This window comes from Ceratotherium simum, chromosome 20 (assembly GCF_057802395.1).
Source record: "Ceratotherium simum simum isolate JZ-2026a chromosome 20, ASM5780239v1, whole genome shotgun sequence".
NCBI lineage: Eukaryota > Metazoa > Chordata > Mammalia > Perissodactyla > Rhinocerotidae > Ceratotherium > Ceratotherium simum.
Window position 1 is genome coordinate 18054935 of NC_141919.1, and position 15991 is coordinate 18070925.

A 15991-nucleotide genomic window follows, 5' to 3' on the forward strand; every position below is an offset into this window, starting at 1 on the left:
TTCAGGTTTCCTTAGAGAGAAGAGCAAAAATAAAGCTGGAGTTAATTTGAAATAGATGAAATACATGCATTCTGCTGCATTGCCTGAAAGTTTTTGCTTAGGAAATAAACTATACAGGACCTCTGATTTAAGTCTTCTATGAGCCCTATAGCCCTAGAACCCCAGGAATTATCTCAAGGATTGTAAAACTAGTGGATTAGGGTGCAAAATCTTGGGACAAAAGATGGAATCATGAGTCGTAGTTTCAGATCGGCTTAAAACAAAAAACAAAACTCACTTGGAGACATTAGCTAATGATACCGGCTCAAGACAAGGTTGACATAAGGGAAACCATATTGTAGAAAAGAAACCCTATTTAACTTGGAATGACCTCTGACAAACTAACCCAGCTGGATATGCACCCTCCAGGAGATCTAACTGCTCTGTAGATTTTACAACCACTGCTTGTGCATGTACCTCCCAGCTGTGATGAGATGATAACTTTGTTCTTTTGAGCTCCTTAGGAATGTGATGACCCCCGAACAGAGAGTCTATGCTGATAGCCATCATCAGTGAAAACTGAAAGATCTGGCGACTCCCAGTCTGTAACACCAGAGGGTCAACATTCCTAAACCCCTCCCCTATCACCCACCAGCCTATATAACTGCTGTAAGATTTTGTGCCCCCTTAAGGTGGTTCTTTGAGACTTTAGTCAACCATCTTCCCCCTTGCTAGCAAGCTGTAATAAACTGCCCTTTCTTTTCCACCATCTTGCCTCTTGACAAACTGCTTTTGTCTCGCGGTAAGCAGATCATGCCCTTTGTGTGGTAACACTAAGTCCAATAAGCATTATGTGACTCAGTTTCCACATTTTTAAAATAAGGGAAAAAAAACTCTTCTATGGTCTACTTCATAAGTTTGTTGTAAGGCTCAGTACATAAAAGAAACGAAAGTGCCTTGCACTATTAAAAGCTAAAACTCTTTATGAATGTAAGGCACTGTTAGTATTATTATGCTCCTGTGGAGGCTTGATCCAGAAACTGGCCCTGATATGAAACCATGGGGATAAAAAGTCACTCAAAACACTTCGTTTTGGCCGTTGCCAATGCTGTATCGAACAAATTGGCTTTGAAATACTGATACCTGAAAAGACCCTTTGTAGCTTAAATCATACCTAACCCAACTTTTGCATGCTAAGCATCCATGGAGGTCAGAGTCATTTAACTTCTAATGGGTGAAGACCCCAACCTCAGTCTTTCTTCTTGGCCTTAGCTGGTTGACTCTTTTCCCTAAAACAGCTCAAAGCTTTGCCTTCTTCTTCCATCTGGACCCACTATCTGTTTTATTCTCCTCTCTGACCTTGGTCGAAAGAGACCTCACCCCACACCACCCCACCCCATGCCACCCCACTCTGTGTGTGTGTGTGTGTCTGTCTGTCTGTCTGGGTTATCTTACTTTATATCTGAAAAAAATTTGCTCACTTTGTGTTTCTTCAGACAGAACAGCTGGATGTCTTGAGTTGTGTTAAGAAGCATTTATTTCAAAGCAAACTTGGCAAAATAAATAAATACAACTCACAAGGTGTCAAAACCTTCCTCTTGAGCAATTAACATTTGGGCACAGGGACCACCTTGGGAATCTGATAGAAGCCATGAACCTTTCCACATAAAAATGTATATTTAAACATACACATGACATTTTATATATGATTTCAAGAGGCTCACATACCCTTTGGAGCAAGGATTAGGACCTTTGGCCCATGGGCACCATTTTGAACATTAACCTTGTTAACAAACACTGTGACTCTAAGAGTGAATGTAGCCAGTCATTCTACACTTAAAGAAGAGAAAAGAACTGTTCTAAGAGAGTGATAGCATGAGACACTTGTTTCAGCATGGTTTGTACTGGAAGTCAGAATCTCACCTCTGGCAACATGATAAGGCTGAATGTCAGGATAAACATAACCATATTTACTCCATACATCCATCTCAAGAAGAGGAAGTATGACGCCACTGATGAGCCAAACTGACCTATTAAAAAGAAAATAAAAAGGTTGAAAGAGAGATCAAAACAAAACAAAAGCCATGACTTGGTGCCTTCCAAAACAAATCTGCTCATTGCCACACATTGGTTCTCTCCACATTTACAGTGTGTAGTATTCTTTTTCTAACCAGGAAGAGAAACTGTTAATCAGATGAAAGTCCTCTCTGCTATGTAGATGTAGTTGTATAGAATGACTGTGACCCATGCTTCTAGAGTCCATCCAGGGAAAGCTGCCTTTTGCTTAACAGGTAGAGTTGCTATTTGAAGAGCCCATTTTGTTCCTTGAGTTAATACAGTTAAGCAAGCAAATATATGTAAAGTGGTTACTACAGTGCCTGGCCAGTAGTTAGCTATCATTATCACTATAATTACTGTACTTCTTCCTCCTTTTTCTCAGGCAACAATACTTTCCTCAAAAAAGTTGACCTCATTCTTTCTGACTGATTATCCTACAGACCATCCTGTGCTGTTTCCCTGCATAACAGGCATTCTACAGGGACAGCATAGAAGCTGAAGTTCACTCATTCACTCTTCACATACTTAAAGTATCTTCTGTCAGGAATTATCTTGGATGTGAAACACAATGTCACAGACAGGGATGCTGCCCTAACACAACTTACATTTTAGTGAGGGGTAGAAACAATAAATATGCAGGAATTAAAAAATAAAAAATAAAAATATATCACATATTATATGGGTGTATGATATTATGTGTAATATTATATATTATGCATATTATATGTATGTACTTTTTATATTATATATGCATGTTATTGTGATATATATCATATATATATTAAACATGGTATATTATACCATATATGATATGTAATACTGCATGTATACATATTATATATTGCATATTATATATGCATGTTGTATATAATATATATTGTATATATATGATATATAATATTACATAGAATTATATTATTATAAAAATTATATATATATAATCATTATAGCCAGATAAGTCCTGGAGGGAGGAAGATAAAATATCGAAAGGACTGACTTTAAAGGAGCTATCCAGCTTTAATTTTATTTATTTATTTTTTCCCCCAAAGCCCCAGTTGATAGTTGTATGTCATAGCTGCACATCCTTCTAGTTGCTGTATGTGGGATGCGGCCTCAGCATGGCCAGAGAGGTGGTGTGTCGGTGTGCGCCCGGATCTGAACCCTGGCCGCCAGCAGCGGAGCGCAAGCACTTAACCTCTAAGCCATGGGGCCGGCCCCCGAAAGGACTGACTTTAGATAGGTTTGTTGAGGAACGTGTATCAGAGAAGGCGACATCTGAGCAGAGATTGGAAGTTGGAGGAAGAGGCAGCAATGCCCAGAGCTGGGGAAGAGCAGCTCAAGCAGAGGAAAGAGCAGGAACAAATACTGTGAGGGAGGCAGGAGCTTGAGACAATTGAGGAATACAACTAAGGCCTGTGTGGTTGGAGGACAGGGAAGAAGGGAACGTGGTGACAGATGAGCATGAAGACAGATGCCAAACCACATTGTCAGGGCCTCTCAAGGAAAGGGAAAAAGTGAGGATTTTATTTTACATGTGATAAGTCATTGACAGGTGTTAAGCAGTGGGGGTGGGGGGTGGGGTGGAACGTGACCTTGAAAATCACTTCAGCTTTGGGGAGTGAATTGAGAGGGGATAGGCAAGGATGTGCTGTCAACTCGCACTCACCCCAGTGAAAAGAGAAGTGATCTGTCCAATTCTTATTGATTGAGGGAAAAAAACAACATTTTCTTAAATCAGAGACTAGAAGAGGCAAAACAAACAGGAATTTGAAGTCTCAGGTCGAGATTTCGCAGATTAACAAAAGCCAAAGGTTCTTTGATAATCACTTAAGGTTCAACATCAAGTTGATAGTTTTCCTAATCTGCCCAATTTCCATTCTCAGTTGCCCAAGAAGAAACCATAAACATCCTCAGCAACCCGCTGCATCAACCCCTTTGTCCTGACCGTTCAGCAAAGTACCTCCAGTGTACTGGAGACCAATGGTTTTCTTGGGCTTTCTGGCTTTGAAACATTCCCGGTGGGGAAACATTATTTCAGGAGGAGGGAGGTTGTTGTGGAGCAAATTGCAGCTTCTGCTTACTAACGTGAGGCTGATCTCACACGCGAGTCATCCCTCTATTTCTGGAACTTAGTCTGTTCTTTAGGTACCATCTTACCTATTCCCATAACACAGCAACAGTTTTTACAGAAATTTAGAAGGAAGTCAATGTTTAATTGGACATTTTGAAAGAAATCAATTATTTTGAAGTCTGAATATTTGTTTTTCTTTATGCTCAAAAGAAAGACCTCAATTCATTTCACTTTGTGGAGGGGTGCAGAGTTCTACAACATTTCTAGAAGCGTATGGTTTTGATAAACACCCCCCGCCCCCAGGTGCTGTAACCAGATGCAATGGTCTATCTGCAGAAATGATAAGCAGATCCACCCCAGCTAGGACATCTGATCATCCACCCGGCTTCCAGTGATTTCATGTCATGTCATGGCTGTTATCTATGTTCTCTGGTAACGACTACCTGAGGACTGCCTCAGCCAGGTTCACTCGTCATATTTTATTGAAGGCAGTGGCCTTCCAGCTTATTAGCCATTACAGTTACTCATTAACTGGAGGAGAACGTCTCTCTCTAGGTATCCAGGGTAAATTTTTCCTTGGAAACACACGAGACCATCTGGTATAGAGTCCCAAGCACAGGATACTGACCCACACTTCCTTCTTGCCTTCCCTTCCTCCTTCCTTCCCTTCTTCCTTTCTTCCTTCCTTCCTTTCTCCCTTCCTTCCTTCCTGGCTTTTTAGTTTTGCTTTTCTAATCAGCACCACAGCTCACCCTCTCCCAGCCCCCTATTCACAACCCCTGGCAAATGAGTTCCTTACATTGAGTCTAGAGTGTAAATATACCTAAAGGCAAAAAAGAGGAGCAAATTAAAATGTTTCAGAAAGTATCCCCTCCCCATATATAATTCATATTCATTATGGATGAAATATACTTTAGAGCCCAAAGCTTCCAAACTCCAGTTTTTTGACTTGAAAGTGGCTTCACAACTATTTTATTTGGAGGTAGAGAAGTGATGGCTAAACCTTTCCTTTGCAGAATCCTAAGTGTAAAGAAAATGAATTGTAGCAAAACAGATTTCATTAAAATTAGAGTGATTATAAGAGAGATCCGGAAACAGGTGAAAGGGACTGAGGAATCCAGAAGACAATTTCTTCTACATCACACCTAGCAGTGGCAGAGAGGAGAGAACAATAACAAAACAAAGAGCTTAAGGGAGAGAAAAACTGGTTGACATCAAAGCTCCATGGGACCTTTCTCTGCCTCAACACAAAAATGAAAAAAAGAAATCTTCCTTCTTCACACCCATTTATTCCAGCGGTTCTATCCTTCCAAAGGTTGTTGACTGAAACTGGTGTTCACCAAAAACAGAAACCTTAGTACAGTGTGGCTGAAAGATCATAAATGAAAACAACAGTCATTGCCTTGTGCTTAGTCCATCAGATAAAATCGATTCATTCTTGAAAAGAACAATAATGGGTAATAATAATAATAACTAAAGTATCTTGATGGTCAATCACGTATATTAAGAACTTTACTGGAATCAACTCATTTTACTGCCTCTAGAACCTGGTTAAGTATTATTAGTCCCACTGTGTGGATGGGGAATCAAAAACTTGAATATAGCAGTTGACTGATCTAAGACTTGATTAATAGTAATAATAGCTAACATTTAATGAATCTTTCAGACACCTATTTTGATCTCTCTGTATTAATTCATTTAACTCTCAAATCCCTGCCAGGGAGTCTATTGTACTCCCATTTTACAGACTTAATTCCATAGGTTGCATAGCTAGTAAATGATGGAGCCAGGGTTCTATACCAGGTAGTCTTGATCTATAGAGGTTTGACTCCAAATCCAGATCTCCCTTAACCACAATGCTATAATATTGCCCTTCAAGTAGAGTCATAGTTAAATTAATTTCTTTAAAAAACTATGCTATATAGAATAAATATGCAATGAATGTGTGTGTCTGAAAGAATAGATACAGATAATATCCATCAATCAGCTAATGCTGGTCAAATTCACAAATTTACAGTGCCCATAAATGACCAATTCTTTTTTTCTTTAATCTAACTAATAAATGCTGGCTCCATCGTGAATTATTAATATATTAAAACAGAGTCTTTGGTTTGTATTAATGTGAGGCCTTAAGCTTATGCAATATTCTTGCTCCCGAATTTTCTTGTGTTTCTTTTAAATTAAGATTGAAGTTTCACCTCTCCCCCCGGTTATTTATTATTAAGGCAAAGTAATTTGTAATCTGTCATCATGTATAATTTCCTCTTGAACAGATGGGTAATGAGACAAGCAGATAAACATAAACATTTCTAAATGGGAAAAGATCGATTAATTCACCTGCTGTATGAGTACAATATAAACACCGTCTTGTGAGGCTAAGACGTGAAGTAGTTTCTTTCAGCCTGGTCTAGGGATAAGGCATTAAGTGTGGCAAATTTGATTTGTATTTTCTGGAGCCCTTAAGCCAATAAAGAAACATGAAGTTTAAACTCCATGCTTAGGGTTACCTAGCTGAAGATCTTTCCAGTCATAAAAATAGGTCTCTCACACTTTAATTTTGATGCTGTAATATACTATTAGAAAGAAGTGGATTTCAATTCTGAGAAAGGTTTGTAATCTCCAGCTTAGAAAGACATTCAACGATTTAATTCATGGTTTTAACAGTAATGCTGGTGCCACAATGGGTATAGATTATATTTCCTGTGAGTACAAATATACAGCTTCTTCAGCAAAATATGCAATACAATGTGGTTAAATAAGGTGCATTCTTGCGGGCAACCCCAAGGTTTTAGGTGTGACCCCTTCACAAGGCTGGCAGGACAGTAAAACTCAACAGCATCCCCATGTGATGTAGAACTTCACAGCATCTCTGTGTGGCAGGAATTATCAGATCTATTTTCTATGTGAAAAAAAGTTGGGAGTCATCAGGTGAATACTTGGTCCACAAGAGTAAAAGGCTCCAGGAATTACTGGACTCAAGATGGAAACAGCATGAGTATTAGACTCTGACTTGAGTTCCACTCTTGATTCTGCCAATGATTGGGCAGAGCTTTGTGGAAATTTAGTGAAGCCTGACAATTTGGGACTCCTTTAAAACGACATTTTAAAAATATTTGTTTAGCATTTATTTAGAGATTGAGCAGAGAGTGAGGGTTAGGTGCATTAGACAGACCATTGGGAATGGAGATCAACTGCTCCTCTATTGAATATGCACCTTACCACAACCCATAATCATCTTCTTTATTTAATTGCTTATATCTTATAATGTGTCTTCTCCACCCACCTTACCCTTCCACACACACATTAACACATTTGGATGTAAGATCAATGAGGGCAGAGTCCTTGCCTTTCTTCATCAGCACGGCATCCCCAATGCCTGGAAACATGCCTAATAAATGGTATGCATTCAGTACGTATTTGCTCAATTAATTAATCAAGTTTATTCTGAAGATTAAATGAGATATATGTTAGACGATTCTGACTTTCAAAAGGAATATAACAATATTTCTGAAAATTTTGTAAGATTATTTCTTTAAGAGAAAAGCAGTTACATTCATTTTATAATATAAAATATGTATTTTATAAATAGGATACATGTTTAACCTACTTTTTTCTGAAAAGAATTTGCAGAGAATGTAAATTATGCAGGTCTCTCAGTATAAATGTTTCCATTTAACTGTTTTAATAATTTATCCCTCAAAAGGATAAAGTAAAGAACTTCACTTGCTTACATATACATTTAAAACTGATGGTAATTTATAAATCATAGAATGTTGGGTTGGAAATGGCCTTGTGTTGTAACTAGTTAAACTCCGAATTTTGTGGAAACTCCAAACGTAGAAACAGAAGGCCAAAGGTGTAAAAGGATTGCCCAAACTATGGAACCAGTGAGGGGCAAAAAGATCTTGACTTTTAGAAAACCAATTTCATGTCCCATTTCTTCCCCCTCTCCCTTCAGTCCAGCTTCAGAGATCATCACTCTTTCCCTATCTTCGGTAGAGTGCTTTCTATGAGATGGTTAGTCTGACCCAATGACTCTGCTAATACACTCTTACATAGGTTTCATACTTTTCAACTGACACAATAGTCCAAAATCATATGGTGTGCTTATGATTATCACAAAAATCTTAGTATATTAAGCATCTTAAGCATCATATAGAATATGAAATATATAATTAAACAAATAACTTATTCAAAAACAAATACATAAGAAAATGGGAAATAATTTTGCAAACAGGATAACTATCAAGGAAATCTACAACTACTCATCTTGCCATTAGCCTGGTAGAATCCTCTCTAGGACCTGGTGCAAACGAAAATGTTTATAAAATCTTCCTCAAAGTAAAAATCAGCATGCCACACTGAGAAAAGCACAAGCTTTGGGCCCAGACAGACTTCACCTTATATCTCGGCCCCTCTACTAACTAATTCTGGTACAGTTATGTAACCACAACTCTAAAATAGGAAGGCTAATGTGCACATTGCAGGCGCGTTGAAGATTAAATGAAATAATGTTTGTAGAGTGTTAAGTGAAATAATGTTTGTAGAGTGTCTGACTCATGGTGGCACTCAATAAATGGTGGTTGTGGTGATTGTTGATAGAATAGAAAACAAGGGTCAATTCTACCTAGTGAGGCAAAACACCATTAAAGGTGAAAAAATCAGGACAACCTAATCAAATAAGAAATTACACATGGAAGGGTAAATAATCTACATTTGCTTGAATTCTTCAGCTTGACTGTTCCAAATTTTCTGAGGGACAAGGGGAAGAGGGAAGATAACTGAAAGTATTATTGAATAGCTCTCAATCTGTCTTTCTCACTGTGACACACATGATCTATTGTGGTCATTTGGTTTATTTTCCAGTTTTATTGAGAAATAATTGACATACATCACTGTATAAGTTTAAGGCGTACAGCATGATGGCTTGATTTACATAATTTGTGAAATTATTACCTGTGTGCAATCACAAACACAGCAATTATCATTCCTGTGTGCAATTTTTGGCAGTAAAAATAATCCCATCTGTTTCTATCCCACTCAGAATATGCTATTGTAACATAAGTGAGCATGACATTATTATTGAGATAGGCTGGAACCTGCTGTAGTGTACCTTAAAAATAAATAATTTTTAAATGTATATATTTTAAATATCATTGATTACAAATTTCTTGGGATACATCTCTTAACTGGAGATTCAACCCTACCATTTACAAACGAGTAGACTGAGGCCCAGAGAGATTCAATGATGGCTCAAAGTCAACAGCTAATCTGTGGCAAAGTAAGAACCAAATCAAGAGTTCTTCCCACACAAATTGTATGAGGATCTTAATGCTCCAAATGGCCTCATGTTCCTCAATGCCTCTCAAGGTACCATATTTCAGCTGCACAGTTGAAACCTAAGAATTCCATGATGCCTATTCGTTTTTGATGTGTCTAAATTCCTTTTTCCATTTCCTAGAATGGTAGACACTTGGAGGGTATCTACTATTTAATTTTGTGTGTGTGTGTGTGTGTGTGAGGAAGATCCACCCTCAGCTAACATCCGATGCCAATCCTCCTCCTTTTTGCTGAGGAAGATTGGCCCTGGGCTAACATCCATGCCTATCTACCTCTACTTTTTATATGGGACGCCGCCACAGCATGGCTTGACAAGCAGTGCATTGGTGCGTGCCTGGGATCTGAACCTGTGAACACTGGGCTGCCAAAGCAGAGCGCGTGCACCTAACTACTGTGCCACTGGGCCGGCCCCTCTACTATTTAATTTTATTTGAGATGCTTATTAAGGCTAAGTGTGTTTTAGGCCTGGGGATCCAGGAATGAACAAAACAAAATCTCTGCTTTCATGTCCATTGGAAGAAATGAACACAAAATAAAATGAAATGAAATTACAGTCCAACCATTTGTGACCTTGGATGGATGGACCTTGAAGGCATTATGCTAAATGAAATAAATCAGACAAAGACAAATACTTTATGATTTCACTTATATGTAGAATCTAAAAAAAGAAAAAAACCAAACTCATAGAAAGAAAGATCAGACTTGTGGTTACCAGAGGCTGAGGAGGGCGGAGGGGGAACTGGAGGAAGGTGATCAAAAGGTACAAACTTCCAGTTATCAGATAAACAAGTACTAGGGGTGTAACGTATAACGTGATGACTACGTATAGCTAACACTGCTGTATGATGTATAGGAAAGTTGTTAAGAGAGTAAATCCTAGGAGTTCTCATCACAAGGAAAATTTTTTTTTCTTTCTTTTCTTTTTATTGTATCTATATGAGAAGACAGATGTTAGCTGAACATATTGTGGTAATAATTTCACAAATTATGTAAATCAAGCCATCATGCTGTACGCCTTAAACTTATACAGTGATGTATGTCAATTATTTCTCAATAAAACTGGAAAATAAACCAAAATATTTTTAACTAAATTTAATTAAAAATATAGTATTTTGGATAGTGGTAAGTGTTAAGGAGGAAAACAAAGCAGGAAAGGGATAGTACAGAAATATGTGGGAAGAAGTGCAGTTAATGAGTTGATGTATTTTAATTCATTGCTATTTGTTTTGAGAGACAGAGGACTGAGTGATAGTCACTCCTGAAACCTGCCCGATCATGTCAGTGCAATATCCCTCAACTGTGTTAGCTCCCTATGGAGCCTCCATTTTAATTACGCAACGCCACATTTAACCAGCAGGAAAACCTGCCTCGCGATCTAGAGTGGCCTGGAGGAAAATCAGATCCCAGTCACAACTCTTAGAAACCAGAATATGGCAAGATTTGCTCAAAACTGTTATAAATGTTATCTCTTTTTCTTTACCTTCTTTATTATTTTTAAAAATGATTTACTTATATTTACAATATTTTGACATTTTTATTTGCCTTCTTCTAAGCCTAGAACATTGTACTCGATAGGTTTTTGATTGAGTATATTCTCCCACCTTCTCTGTACACTATGAATATTGTAAAAAATGAAGGCACAATACGATATTCATAGCAAGTTCCTAGATGATTATTGCTTATTCTACTTCAGAGGTTTGAAAATGAGGCTTGAAGATTTATTCACTGTTTTTAGACATTGTTCATTTTGATTATGTCTATCATTCATGAGAGTATATATTTTCAATGTCATGTTATTGCCAAAATAAAATCTCTGCCTTCCCAATGATATGACTCAGTGTCATTGTGCACAATACTGACTTCCCTGTGTAGGGGATAAAACAGGTCAAAATGAGAATATTTTGATCTAACATAGAGAGAGAAAGTGGCATCTCCAGTGCTGTGATTGATAAGTGCTAGCAAATCTTCACAGTGAGCAAAGAGGATATAAAAAATGTTTTTGTTGATTTATTTGTTTTCTTGTTTTTAATCTTCCAATAATACAGAAACTGAGAAAGACATCTGATAAGCCTGTGAGACATTTGTCTAAGACAACCTTCTCCATCTAATGAGAGCTGATGAGCACTTACTTTCAATGGCCTTGATTTTGTTTTCCCATGGGACACAAGCAGCTTTGAAGTTCTCAAAATCACGGAGAAATTTTGCCCATTTCTGAAAAGGAAGCCAAGTGCAACAGTAAAACCCAACTTCTTGTTCGTCAAGATATTTATCCCCCACCCCATCCCAAAATATCTCAAGACAATGAGCTTGGAAAGATCTCTCTGGCACCACATATTGCTTTTTGGAAAAAAGTAAAAAGTAGGTTTCACTTGCCTCCCTGTTCCCCACCCACCCCTAGACCAATTCAATTCAAATGTTTATTGACTCCTTGTTTCACAGTAAAAATAATGACCACCAAGAAAGATCTGTTTATTCTGGGGAGACTGAGTTAGCACCTAATAAGGTGATCAGCAAATGGTATGTGTTTAATATTCATGATGAAGGAATTAATGAAATATGAGTAAGACATAGTTCCTGCCTTGAAGGGCTTTTGGGTCTACTAGAGTAGACTGTACGCAAACAGGTAACTTCAATACGGGATGGTAAGTGCGATGATGGCACAGTTTTCATTCTGGTAGAGGTAGAGCAGTCAGCTAAATGGAAAGGTCTGGTGTCATAGGAAAGGAAAGAAGAGAAAGTATCATAAACTAGTTTTTATAAAGTTCTTGCTTCCATATTACTCCACATTATTGGGAAATCCATGGTCAAGCGGACCACTAGGAAGAATGGGAACGAGGCAGATAACTTTGCATATGTGCACATTCTGCTGGGATAATGTGGGAGCTGGACAGGCACGTAGAGCCTAAATAATAATATGAGAGAAATACAATGATACAATGTGGGTAGAGAAGTCAAGATGGTGGCGTAAGCAGACTCTGAACTCACCTCCTCCCGCGGACACAGCCAATTTACAACTACTCGTGGAAAAATTACCCCTGAGACAGAACTGAAAACTGGATAAGAGGAACTCCTGCAACAACAGACAATCCTAACTGAGGTGGAAGACGCAGAAACTCCCTTCTGGAGAGAAAAAACACCGGCTTCACAAGTCGCAGCGCCTCACAGCCGCCAGGGAGCAACCCAAAGGTGCGCAGCCCTCCCTAGAGGAGCAGGGCCCTGAGCCAGGAGCATTCCATCCAAAAACCGAAGAATACACGTTCTTTTCAAATGCACACGGAACATTCTCCAGGACTGATCACATATTAGGCCACAAAACAAAGTCTCCATAAATTTAAGAAGATTGAAATAATACCAAGCATCTTTTCTGACCACAACGTTATGAAACAGGAAATCAACTATAGGAAGAAAATCAGAAAAGCCACAAATACGTGGAGATTAAACAAAATGCTACTGAACAATGACTAGGTCAACCAAGAAATCAAAGAAGAAATCAAAAAATACCTGGAGACAAATGAAAATGAAAATATGACATGCCAGAATTTATGGGATACAGCAAAAGCGGTTCTAAGAGGGACGTTTATAGCAATACAGGCCTATCTCAACAAACAAGAAAAATCTCAAATAAACAATCTAACAATGCACCTAAAGGAACTCGAAAAAGAAGAACAAACAAAGCCCAAAATCAGTAGAAGAAGGGAAATCATAAAAATCAGAGCAGAAATAAATGAAATAGAGACTAAAAGAACAATAGAAAAAATTAATAAAACCAAGAGCTGGTTCTTTGAAAAGATAAACAAAATTGACAAATCTTTAGCTAGACTCACCAAGAAAAAAAGAGAGAAGGCACAAATAAGTAAAATCAGAAATGAAAGAGGAGAAATTACAACAGATACCTCAGAAATACAAAAGATTATAAGAGAATACTATGAAAAGCTATATGCCAACCAATTCGACAATCTGGAAGAAATGGATAAATTCTTAGACTCATACAACCTTCCAAAACTGGATCAAGAAGAAGTAGAGAATTTGAATAGACCAATCACCAGTAAGGAGATCGAAACAGTAATCAAAAACCTCCCCAAAAATAAAAGTCCAGGACCAGATAGCTTCCTTGGTGAATTCTACCAAACATTCAAAGAAGACTTAATACCTATCCTTCTCAAACTCTTCCAAAAAATTGAGGACTGGGGGAAGCTCCCTAACTCATTCTACGAAGCCGACATTACCCGATACCAAAACCAGACAAGGACAACACAAAAAAAGAAAATTACAAGCCAATATCATTGATGAACATTGATGCAAAAATCCTCAACAAAATACTAGCAAATCGCATACAACAATACGTTAAAAAGATTATACACCATGATCAAGTGGGATTTATTCCAGGTATGCAGGGATGGTTCAACATTCACAAATCAATCAACGTAATACACCACATTAATAAAATGAAGAATAAAAATCACATGATCATCTCAATAGACGCAGAGAAAGCATTTGACAAGATACAGCATCCATTCATGACAAAAACCTTGAATAAAATGGGTATAGAAGGAAAGTACCTTAACATAATAAAGGCCATATATGACAAACCCACAGCTTATATCATCCTCAATGGTGAAAAACTGAAACCTATCCCTGTAAGAACAGGAACCAGACAAGGATGCCCACTCTCACCACTCCTCTTTAACATAATGCTGGAAGTCCTAGCCAGAGCAATCAGGCAAGAAAAAGAAATAAAAGGGATCCAAATTGGAAAGGAATAAGTGAAACTGTCACTATTTGCAGATGACATGATTTTATATATAGAAAACCCTAAAGAATCCACCATAAAATTTTTAGAAGTAATAAATGAATATAGTAAAGTTGCAGGATACAAAATCAACATACAAAAATCAATTGCATTTCTATACACTAACAACGAAGTAGCAGAAAGAGAAATTAAGAGTACAATCCCATTTATAATTGCAACAAAAAGAATAAAATACCTAGGAATAAACTTAACCAAAGAGGTGAAAGATCTGTACACCGAAAACTATAAAACATTGCTGAAAGAAATTGAAGACGACACAAAGAAATGGAAAGATATTCCGTGCTCTTGGATTGGAAGAATTAACATAGTTAAGATGTCCATACTTCCTAAAGCCATCTATAGATTCAATGCAATCCCTATCAAAGTTCCAACAACATTTTTCACAGAAATAGAACAAAGAATCCTAAAATGTATATGGAAAAACAAAAGACCTGGAATAGCTAAAGGAATCCTGAGAAAGAAGAACAAAGCTGGAGGTATCACACTCCCTGATTTCAAAATATGCTACAAAGCTATAGTAACCAAAACAGCATGGTACTGGCACAAAAACAGACACACAGATCAATGGAATAGAATCAAAAGCCCAGAAATAAACCCACACGTCTATGGACAGCTAATCTTTGACAAAGGAGCCAAGAACATACAATGGAGAAAAGAAAGTCTCTTCAATAAATGGTGTTGGGAAAACTGGATAGCCACATGCAAAACAATGAAAGTAGACCCTTACCTTACACCATACACAAAAATTAACTCCAAATGGATTAAAGACTTGAATGTAAGACCTGAAACTATGAGACTTCTAGAAGAAAACATAGGCAGTACGCTCTTCGACATCGGTCTTAGCAACATATTTTCAAGCACCATGCCTGACCGGGCAAGAGAAACAATAGAAAAAATAAACAAATGGGACTACATCAAACTAAAAAGCTTCTGCACAGCAAAGGAAACCATCAACAAAACGAAAAGACAACCTAACAATTGGGAGAAGATATTTGCAAACCATACATCTGATAAGGGGTTAATCTCCAAAATATATAAAGAACTCATGCATCTCAACAACAAAAAAACTACCAGCCCAATTAAAAAATGGGCAAAAGACCTGAACAGATATTTCTCCAAAGAAGATATACAGATGGCCAACAGACACATGAAAAGATGTTCAAAATCATTAACTATCAGGGAAATGCAAATCAAAACTACAATGAGATATCACCTCATGCCCGTCAGAATGGCTATAATTAACAAGACAGGAAACAACAAGTGTTGGAGATGATGTGGAGAGAAGGGAACTCTCATACACTGCTGGTGGGAGTGCAAACTGGTGCAGCCACTATGGAAAACAGTATGGAGATTCCTCAAAAAATCAAGGATAGAACTACCATATGGTCCAGCTATTCCACAGCTGGGTATTTATCCAAAGAACTTGAAAACACCAATGCGTAAAGATACATGCACCCCTGTGCTCATTGCAGCGTTATTCACAATAGCCAAGACTTGGAAGCAACCTAAGTGCCCATCAAGGGACGAATGGATAAAGAAGATGTGGTATATGTACACAATGGAATACTACTCAGCCATAAGCAACAATGAAATCCAGCCATTTATGACAACACGGATGGACATTGAGGGTGTTATGCAAAGTGAAATAAGTCAGAGGGAGAAGGTCAAATACCGTATGATTTCCTTCATTAAGTAGTAGATAATAACAACAATAAACAAACACATAGAGACAG

The 15991-nt window shown here is 37.7% G+C and overlaps 1 protein-coding gene across 1 annotated transcript in view; it reads right to left on the reverse strand.

Moving 5' to 3' along the window:
• TMC1 (transmembrane channel like 1) overlaps window positions 1-15991 on the reverse strand; it is a 117127-nt gene that overhangs the window by 62796 nt on the left and 38340 nt on the right. The window contains exons 7-8 of the mRNA XM_004439650.2: window positions 11578-11659; window positions 1903-2009 (exon numbers count right to left, since the gene is read on the reverse strand). Of these exons, the coding sequence (XP_004439707.1) occupies window positions 1903-2009; window positions 11578-11659 (189 nt within the window). The remainder of the gene's footprint in view (window positions 1-1902; window positions 2010-11577; window positions 11660-15991) is intronic.